Source organism: Peromyscus californicus, unplaced genomic scaffold, assembly GCF_007827085.1.
Source record: "Peromyscus californicus insignis strain IS unplaced genomic scaffold, ASM782708v3 Scaffold_16__1_contigs__length_79575227, whole genome shotgun sequence".
Taxonomy (NCBI): Eukaryota; Metazoa; Chordata; class Mammalia; order Rodentia; family Cricetidae; genus Peromyscus; species Peromyscus californicus.
In genome coordinates this window covers 69,795,252-69,806,224 of record NW_026294458.1, presented here as the reverse complement: position 1 = coordinate 69,806,224, position 10,973 = coordinate 69,795,252, and the positions used below count along the sequence as shown (strand labels likewise).

General features: G+C 38.6%; 1 protein-coding gene across 1 annotated transcript; it reads left to right on the top strand.

The window, feature by feature from the left end:
- The first annotated feature begins 7,779 nt into the window (after positions 1-7,779).
- Positions 7,780-8,358, top strand: LOC128111447 (keratin-associated protein 26-1). The gene has a single exon (XM_052739715.1). The coding sequence runs from the start codon at positions 7,780-7,782 to the stop codon at positions 8,356-8,358; it is 579 nt and encodes a 192-aa protein (XP_052595675.1).
- Positions 8,359-10,973: the final 2,615 nt, after the last annotated feature.

Sequence of the window (10,973 nt, the reverse complement as noted above, 5' to 3'; positions counted from 1 at the left end):
AACCCTTCTGCTTACATGTCAATAACTAGAGTAAAACAGTATTTGGCTACGAGGAGATTGTAGGGCATTCTCACTGACACCTGGATGTCTAGCAAGGGATACTGCAGGTACAACAAACACTTTAACACAGAAATAAAGGTGTGCACAGAATGCCTGGAAGTGGTCAGTTCAGCCAGAAAGCACTAATCACATTTGGGGAAATGTCTTCAAATCTTTGGAAGCTTGTGTTTTTAACCTCAGGTCTTTCAGCCCCTCCTTCTCTGTCTATGGCGACAAGCTTTCTGGGATTACCACTAACTCCGAGTCTCTGTGTCGCTCTTTGTCCTGATCTCTGTACCCAAAGATGGGATACCAGTTTATTCAGTACTTGTTTGTCGTGGTCTTGGATTGCTGCCCGGAGGACTGTGGTGAATCTGCCAGCTGCCAGCTGGGCAGCATGGGCCAAGCAGCCATGTAACCTTTTGCTGGACCTCTTCCAGATCCCGTCAAGAGCTCACTTTGTTCCTGCTGCTCCCCGTGTTCCAGTTCAGTCTGCCCATCATCCTACACCAGATGCCCAACGTTCCCAATTAAGAGCTCCCTTTCCTTCAGTGCGTGCTTCCGGGTCTTCTAGCCCATACATTACACGTGTAAAAGTGGCTTCCCTTTGATCTATGTCTCCTGATGTAGCCATTGGCAATGTGACTAGCAGTGCTAACCAATGCTAACCTAATTGCCCTGCACCTTTAAAGCTCTGGGTTACACACCTGGGCCAGGGGTGGGGGGTGTGTTCTAAAGCTTGCATTCTCTTTGGAGTACGTAGAATTTATGTTCTAATAATTCCTTAGTTAAGCAGAATCAATATAGAATTTGGGTTTAATACTAGAATGGCTTGCTATGTATCACATTTTAATCTCTCAGGAGCTAAGGGGATACATGGCAGGGGGGAAGGACCCCAGTTGGAAGGGTAGTGATGTGTGTGGGAGAAAGACACTCCTAGTACAATTTATACTTGTATTAAAATGGCCTTAAGCAATCGAGTATAATACAATAAATTTAAATCTTCCTTATGGAAATATTTCTCTTTTGTACCAGTAGTTAAAAATTTTTGCAGGACAGCCTAGTGTCTACCTTAAGTTTTGTTCGCATGCCTTCCAGCATATGAAGAACAGATTTTTTTCTCCACTCCTGATAAGTGTGCATTCTCGAGGTCTACATGTATGTCTTTTGATGGTTTTTGTTTTGATACTTCTGGTAAATTTGTGGCGTTTTCTCCCACGAAGGGAACTGTGCTCACTCAATGTCTCAGTTTTATTTTCCATTGTTGTGTTAAAATCCCTGGGCAGAAGTCACTCAAGGGATAAAGGATTCATTTGACTCACAGCTCCAGGGCACAGTCTGTCGTGGTGGAGGAGGTCAAGACAGCAGACACTTGAAGCAGCTAGTCGTGTGCATCCATAGTAAAAGCGTGGGCTAGAGAGGACAGCTCAGGGGTTAAGTGAACGTGTTGCTCATTCAGAGGACCCAGGTTCAATCCTCAGCACACCACACCATGGCTCATAACCATCTGCAACTCCAGTTTGAGGGCATCCAACCCCCTTTCTAGCACCAAAGGTACTAGGCACAGATATCCAAGTAGGTAAAACACCCATACACATTAAACAAAAGGAAACAAGTCTAAAAACTTTCTTAAAAAGACTGAGAATAAACAATTAATACGTATGTGCTAGTACATAGCTCACTCTACATGTAGGATCCAGACCATGAAATGCTGTTGCCCATATACAGGATTCTGTCCCCTCCTTCCACCCTGTGGCCCTGAGGATGGAAATGGCAGTTGGCCTCAGGAAACCTAACAACTGAGCCATCTTCAGCACTGACATTGTTTTCCTTAAGGGAGACACCAAGAAATACAAGATAAGATGTCAAATAGCTGGGTAATGGACTCAGCTCCACTTCTTACAGACTCTGTGACTTGAAAGAGTAGAGTTTAAAAGGAATCTTTACTTTGGAGAAAATAGTTAAAAGCAATGACAAAAATAAAACAGAAACAAAACAAACTTGTGTAGATGTAACAGTCTTATTAAATAAGAAACACAGAGCCAAGTGCAGAGTTAAAAGCCCAAGAGGTCTGAGCAGTAGCTAAGAGCTGAGATTTAAAATCACCTTCTTATCCTTCCTGCCCATGCCATTCTTCCCCTCTGAAAGAGGCCTACTTCCTGTGTGTCTGTCTTTTTATTGACTTTCTGTTCTGCCTTCTTATTGGTTGTAAGCCCAACCACATGACCTCCTCAACACTGCCTGTCTATACAGGCCTCTAGGTCTCTATGGTTGGTATTGAGATTAAAGGCATGTGTCTCCATGCTGGCTGTATCCTTGAACACACAGAGATCTGCCTGTCATGTGATCAGGATTAAAGGTGTGCACCACCACCGCCAGGCTTCTGCTATGGCTTGCTATAAGCTCTGACTCCCAGTCAACTTTATTTATTAACATACAAATAAAATCACATTTCAGTACAAATAAAATATCACCATAAACTTGGATTCCTGTCTCAAAAACTTTCCTTAAATAATAAGATAAGGTGAAATATGGAAAAGTGCTTGATGGTGTTGAAACATATTATTATTGAATTGTAGCTTAGCAGATGGGGATACAGGTTAGTTGTTAGTGTACTTTCCTAGTGCATATGTAAACTCGGCATGGTGCTGCAACACCGGTAATCCCAATACCTGGGAACTGGAAGCTGAAAGATCAGAAGTTCAAAGTCAACCTTGGGTAGATAGCAAATTTCAGCCCAGCCTTGGCTATATCAAAACAAAGCAAAAGCAAAACACAAAAGTGTAGAAAACTGTAACTTATTAAGTCGTAGTTGGAGAAACTGATAAAGATGCTAAATAAACAAATCTTTTTTATTTGTTAATAGCAAAATGTTAGTCCATTGTCCACATTTAAATATTTTGTTTTACAATTGTTTCAGATTTATAGGAAGCTCATGAAAGTAATATAAATTTTTATTTAATTTGCCTCTATTAGTAGTAGCTTATATTGGTATTGATACGGGTCATAATTAGTGAACCAATGTAGATTTCTTATGAGTTAGTCTTTATATACTATGCTGACCTCATAAGGTTTTAGCTGAGGTCTTTCTCAGAGTCCACAGGAAAAAAATAATAATTTATAAATAAAAAAATGTATATGCATATATTTGTATAAGAAAAGTTAAAATAATGAGCTTATTGGCTTTAAAGTGGTTTACTGTCCTTTAAAAGTATCCTTATAAACTGTTCTCCACACAAATATAACTGGGAAAAGAGACTTAAAAATGCAAATAGTAATTATTGGGCACAAAGTATGTCTTTGTATTAAAAAGAAATGTTGCTATAAGTATGGGACTTATATTCAATTATCTCCAATAATAGGATGAATTGGTTTTCTTTCTCATACAGGTATTTGCCTATATGAAAGTAGAGATTCAAATTAATTGATCTGGATTTCTTCTAGACAAAACGGAATAGTAGGTGAATTTGTGTGTTGAAACAATCATAAAACTGAAGAAAGTACAGGAGGCATGGATCTTTTCAAGCTCTCCAGCAAAGGGGAGGTGAAGGGTCACATCCTGGAGAGTTGCAGATGGGTGTGGGGAGAGTTGCAAGGATCTGCAAAGCTCACCAAAGCCTTCTCGACAGCTTAATGATCAATCCACGCAGGTGAAGGAAGCTCATGAAGTTGGAGAAGAGCTGCCTGACACAATTATCAAAGAAACTCATAGCTCAGTGTCTGGGAATCATGTAGTTTCCCTTCAGATAGGGCAGAAAATTGCCGGAGGAATCAAAGGGATGTTTTGCTTAGGCAAAAATAATCAGAGATTAAGTACTGATTGAATTTCACTTAATGTTCCATGCAAGCAACACTCCAAAGGATCAAACTGTTTCCATGTAAATCACCTTTACCCCAGAACAAAGCTGGAGAATGTTTATCAGAACACAAAAAATATGCCCCAGACAAAATGTTAAATAACAGCATCTGGCATCCAATTGATGTTTCCAAAGCATGCAAAGAAACACTGAAATAAGACTCATACTGTACAGAAACACAAGTCAATCAAAACCAGAGGACAAATTATTTCACTGCTAAAACTACTTAGGAAAAGCATTATAACAGTAAGGTTAACTGTGCTTATATGCTCACAGAGTCAGCATATTCATGGTAAATAGAGATATGAAAGATTAAAAAGAGAGGCCCAGATCAAACTTACATAAATGAAACCACAATGATTGAGGCGGGGAACTCAGTGAATCTCATCACTAGAACAGACAGTGCAGGGAAAGGCTAGTTAAGACAGAAAAACTACATTCTTACAGAAAAATAAAGGGAAACAATATATTCATTCATAGGAGTACCTACTAGCTTTCCAAATTCATGGTGTAAAAATCCCAATAGGGCTGCTGTGGGGGGTAGAACTGTATGTTCTTCTTACTGTTGGCTATCACTGACTGTGATCCCCGCCACCCCCACAGCCTGGGAAAACTATGCCATCTTGTTTCTTCTGATCCTCTGGGAATTATGACCCTATGTGCCTGCTATTCCTGCTGTTACTTGCTCACTAACCATCTACCCAGAGGCTATATGTAGCATGCCATTGCCCTCCCCCTAAAAGAGGTAATGTTACTTGACTGTCAAGGTTGTTAAAGCTGGAGGGTGAAATATACAAAGTGTGTGCCTTTCTCTTACCAGCCTCTGTGTTTCTTCTTCACTAGTCTTTTTTTAATTTAATTTGGTTCTAAGAGCTTGAAAATTCTCATTCTAAAGAAAAGTAAATCTACCCCCACCAAATCTTCTACATAAACTTCAACATCTGTCCCAATTGATGTACACAAAACAAATTAATCACCATGTAAGTGGACTGATCTTTAGGAGGCCATGAGAACTATGAGGAGTTTGTGTTGGTTTGTTTCCTGTTTCACTTATGCTGGGTTCAGGGGGCAGAGGTAGTAACACTTCTCCTCCTTTGATATTCAGGACACAGTTTTTCTATACAAGTATTTAAAAATACAGTACCTCATAGATAAATTCCCATTATTTACCCCATCAAGCATACACTTGTGTACTCAGTGAATGACAGAAGGGATTAATTTATCTTATTAACAGTAATGTCCAGCTAATTATGCCATGGGTCTCCAATGGCGGATGTAGCTATGGGGTATGGTAATCCAGGATATCCTCTATCCAATATAACATGTTTAAGCAAAGCTCCATGTTTGTTTAATTACTGATAAATTGAGCAAGCAAAACCACATCTCATGGGGAGAAACCCACATCTGAGGATTTAGCTGATATGTGGCTTATTAGACAACTTTATGGAACTGGGAAATATGTACCGCTTGCAGTAACTGTGTTCTAGATTAAATAGTCAGTTGACCCTTGGGAGAAAAAAAAAGAAAATATGTCTCACTCTTCTAGTTGAGGAGCTGTTGAAAACCGATGGCTACTGTTAGAATAAGAGTTCAGTTGGGGGGGGGGGTGTCTACACATAATCCAGTAGATCGTCCTATATCCATGAGTTCATAGGCAGCACTGAATGGAGTCAGTAGGTTTCAATACAAAGCACCTGGAGTTGGGACAATAAAGGAGCGGGGGAGACTAGAGTACATATTGGGGAGACTGTGGACTGGACTTAATTAAAACACATGATATGCATGTATGAAATTCTCAAACAATAAACATGATTTTAAAAATTCTCCAAGATCCAATGCAGGGAGGGAATGGAAGGTATGTTGTTACTTAGCTGTCTCTATTTATTTAATAAACAGAATTATAACCTGACTCAATCCATTTTTGGTTTATTGAAGAATCATAAAATGTGTATTTATAGTCTTCCCAGTATTAAAAGGATTTAAATAAATGGGACTGTTGAAATACACACCCAGAACAGATGTAAACACAATGCCAGTATGGATGCTTCCTGGTATTGCAAATAGAAAAGATGCCTTTAGAATTACTAAATTCTAATGAGTAAGCCCTGAGAGACTTTCAGAATTTCTAACAAGAAAAGTTAGCTATGAGTGTTCTCATGGCAAAAGAATGTTCTTCCTCAGTAAAAGAGGACAGTTTTTGCCCTCATAGTGATGTTTACCATAGCCATCTATGAAAATATCTGAAACAAGGCTCAGTGCTGACTATATTGAATTGCTGTGCTTCAGGTCAAGCTTATAGCCAACTCTAATGAGGACTTCCTGGGTAGATAATGGCCCAAACTTTCCATCCAGGTTTTTTTCATTAAATTCTAAGGTACTGGTGAGCTTGTTTGAAATGTGATGGTATTTTTATATGAAAGAATTAAAACTTAAAAATGTTGCATCTGAGAATATAATAATTGAATAGTAGATAATGTACAAGGTCTGGTTATGTTTTCTCTGGCCAAAAATGTTGGCTGTTGTTGCTTCAGGAAGGTAAAACTAAAATACAGAGACTAAGAAAACTAGCTAAGGTCTACTATTTTCCCACCCCAAAAGGTACCAATAAGAACATGTTTCCAGCCGGGCGCACGCCTTTAATCCCAGCACTCGGGAGGCAGAGGCAGGTGGATCACTGTGAGTTTGAGGCCAGCCTGGTCTACAAAGTGAGTTCCAGGAAAGGCGCAAAACTACAGAGAAACCCTGTCTCGAAAAACCAAAAAAAAAAAAAAAAAAAAAAGGACATGTTTCCAGAGGCATATGATGTAAGCAAGCACTCTCCTGAATTTAAGCTCTTTAAGGAACACTAAGAGAGGCCATTTACCTAAATGGCGGGGCCTAGATTGAGTGGTAGGGTACAGTAATGTAACTAAGCTACAAACATGATTTTGATTGGCAGACTAGACCAGGAATTTTCACTTCCTTTCCAACCATACATTGTGACTCTAGATGTCCAACAAGAAAAAGAAACTAAATTGCCTTTCTCTGATAAACAATATGGAAAACATGAGCTATTTAAAAATATTTTGTGTATAAGAAGACAGTCTTTGGAAAACTGGCTAGAAATAAGGTACACTTTTTATTTACAGTATCATTCTGTAAACTCACATAGGCATGCCTCAAAGGAAATGTGGCTTTCTTGGTACACATCATCTGTCAAATATATGTGCTAACACCTTCCAGTTTCATTCTAATAAAAGACAGAACAGTGACACATACTCTTTGGGTGTGGATCTTCATAAAAATTACCTAGGATTTTCAGGTCACCATTCCTTACTGGGAAAGATACACTGGAAAACAATATCTAAATCAGGCTTCCCAGTGGTTGTGTGGGTTTTAAATTCAGGTTAACTCTCCAAAGAAGTATTATGAGTCTGAGATCAATTTTCTCACTTTTATTTATCACTTCTTCAATACGTTATTAATACTTTAAACATTAAGATATATTCTTTTTTATTTTATTAGTAAGTGACTTTAAGTAAATTATCACCAATTATATAGAGGCATTGGTGGGTTTTTAACAGTAATTTTAAAAAGCTGTTAAGACTGTTAAAGGAAAATTGCTTCTAGTTAGAAATTAGATGAGGAGGACCAGATTGACTTTGAAATGACAGTCATTTGAAAGATGTGACACTGATGATGTATCTTTTATGAGTTAGTGGGAGGATTGCTTAGTAGGCAACTAAATAATATTCTAATGAGATGCCAGGAGGATGGGCTATAGACAGAACCAACACCCAGCACCCAGGGTATATAAAGAAGTCTAGCAGGTAACAAACGCACTTCAGCAACTTGTTCTCTGCAGTTGAATCGAGGCCTGGTTGTCGATCTATCTGTCGCTATCATGTCTAATAACTGCCACTCAGAAGTCTGCAGTTCTTCTTCTAGGAACTCTAGTCACGTTCCTGCCACCTCACCCGTTGGTCTTTGCTCCACTGAGATGAGGTGTAGAAATGCCCCTTGCTCTCCTACTAGTAGCCCAGGCTGCAATGCATCATGTGACAACTGCCACGAACCCTGCGGTGAACATGGGAGCGGCCAATCAACCAGCTGCATCAGGAACACTGGCAGCCCTTCAGTCGGATCTCCAGTTACTTCAGGGATATCTGGATCCCAGGAAGGAAACAGCTGCCTTCCTGTCACTTCCTGCAATTCCAGCATTGGCCGTCCAACATCCTGTAGACAACCTTTGAGCTGCTTCTATCCAAGTTACCAGTCTTATGGCTATCAACCCTTAGGCTACCTGTCCTATGGTCGTCAACCACTGAGCTATCTTCCCTATGATTGTCCACCACTGAGAAACCTGACCTATGGATGCCAGCCTTTTAGCTGCATGTCTGACTACTACAGGCCCACAAGCTGTACATATGGCAGGTTCCAACGATACTCCTCTTCCTTGGGTGGTTGGCGTTGTCCTTACTGAAGAAATTCATGAGTAGCTGAAGCAACCTCATGCTTCTAACTTCGAGAGAGATCAGCCAGCATCAGGGAGGGATCTTGTTTCATGGGGCTATAATGCGTGCTCATTCTATAGTAATTTTCTTCCACTGAACTTCTTGGTGCTTTAGGGATGTATATCACTTACTTTAGTATTTTTGCAAAGCTTGATATTGTTCTACTTTGGAAAAAAGTTTTTCTTCCGTGTTCATTCTAATTAAATCGTGGCTTCGCATAAAGATCATGCTTATCGTGTGTCATCATTTACATGGTTTTAATTTGCCATTCTCCTTAGAAACTATGGACAGCAGCTACTTTAGGTGAAAATGACAATTATTTGGGATTAACTATGGAGAATATTGAATATTTCCAGAAGTTTTTTAATGACTTATATAAAAAATATTTTTAAAAGATTAAAAAAACTATTAAAACTATGAAAACAAGGGTCAGCAAACTGGCTCAGTGAGTAAAGGCGTTTGCTGTGTAAGGCTGGTAAACTGAGTTCTAGCTCTGGGATGTATGACAGAAAAAGAAGGAAAAAAATCAACTTCAGGAAGTTGTCCCCTGACCTTCACACATATGCCATGCATCAACAGACACTTACATTACACAGACATGGACACACACACACACACACACACTCACACACACACACACAGATACAGATACATACACAGACACATACGCATACACACACATACACACATACACAGAGAGAGAGAGAAAGAGAGAGAGAGAGAGAGAGAGAGAGAGTTTTATTAAAAAGGAAGCAATCAAATGTATCATTGTAAGGTAGTGACTATCAACATGTCCATGTGCCACATGGCTGCATTTGGAATATGATGTTAAGATCCTTCAGGAGTCTGGATGTGGTTGGTGCACGCACCTTTAATGCCAGCACTTGGGAGGCAGAGGCAGGTAGATCTCTGTGAGTTTGAGGCCAGTCTGGTCTGTAGAGTGAGTTTCAGGTCAGCCAGGGCTGTTATACAGAGAAACCTCATCTCACAACAACAACAATAACAACAACAACAACAACAACAACAACAACAACAAAAAACAAAACAAAAATGTCCTTCAGGAATCAGGGAGTTTCATTTTGATAGGATGATACTAATAACAGTGTTATAAGATATAAACCCACAGATTTATACTGCCTCAAGTCCACAAAAATACATTACTTTAGATTTTTGCCAAGTTCTTCTTTTGATATCACACACTGGAAGAGCCCATTAGGATCCTCATGCAGTTATTTAAAGAGTAATTGGCAGAAATGTCACTATGATGTAGCTACCAAGGGGGCCTACTGGGAGCACTCCCTGCAGCTTAGTCAGCATGGAACTCACCTCTGTAGCTTTATCTGCCTGTAAGAGAGACTATTACAGCTGATGCAATTCTCTAAGTCCAGAAAAGCAGGAATATAGAATTGTAGAGCATACAACAATCTGGCATAGGGACCAACCTAAGACAGAATTAAGGGGATAAAAGAAAAGAAGGAAGCAGAAAATTCTCCCTCACTAATACATTAATTATATCTGAGTTCTGATGAATGCTCCTGCTTTGGTTTAACAAATCCCATATACATTCAGTTTCATTTTCAAGGAGTAAAATAACGGTGGAATGTAGTTCTTTTGCCTAAAACAACAAATTTTCAATTGCTAACTTATCAGTTGTTCCTTTAAAATTGGAAATTCCATATTTTTCTGAAGTGACTACTTGTCAAATTAAGGTAATATATACAACTAGGATTTATGACTTGGTTTTTTATCATCACCGGGATTGATCCATTCACTTTTTTATCAGGCTCACAGAGAACAAGGTGGGGTCTTCTTATGCATTTCCACACTAGCAGTTCTCTATAACATTTTATTAAAAGAAAGTCATCATAATTTTATAAGCAAGAAGGCTGGCATTTGGAAATTTCAAGCAAATTGTCTGATATAGCTTTCTATGTATTTATCTATTCATTTTGTGTATTTTGTTTTAATTATTTAATTTTCAAATATTTAAGTTGAGCTTTATAATAGATTGTAGGAAAAGTTATAGAAAAATAATGTGACATTAAAACTTCTCATTACACATTTCTGGTGCATAGCCTTTAGATTTTTAATTTTGTTTTTAGTTATGTGTTTATATATGTGTCTGTGTGTGGAGTTACAGGAGGTTGTAAGTTGCCTGTCATGGATGCTGGAAACTGAACTCTTGATTACTGAACCAGCTGTCCAGCTCCCCATTTTTCTGGTGTATAACACTTAATTGACATTAACCTTAATCTTTAGTATGAATTGAAAAGTGGCTACTTCCGTATTCCTGATGACAAAATAGGTTTAATAAAATGAATCTTGTTATAAAATCATTACTGGTTCACAAAAGAATCTCATTTTCAATTCCAAACTATTTATTGATATAATATGTAGCTGAGTTATAACATCTCTCTATTAACAGAAGTAGATATACCAGTGAAATTTGATTATTCTTCCAAGAAATGTTTTAAAGGAGTAAATATTACATAGTAGCAAGAATGAGAATTGAAACAACACAAATGGGTGATACCCTGTCTGCATGAACAGAAAACATTTGTCACTAGAAAAAAATGAGTCACAA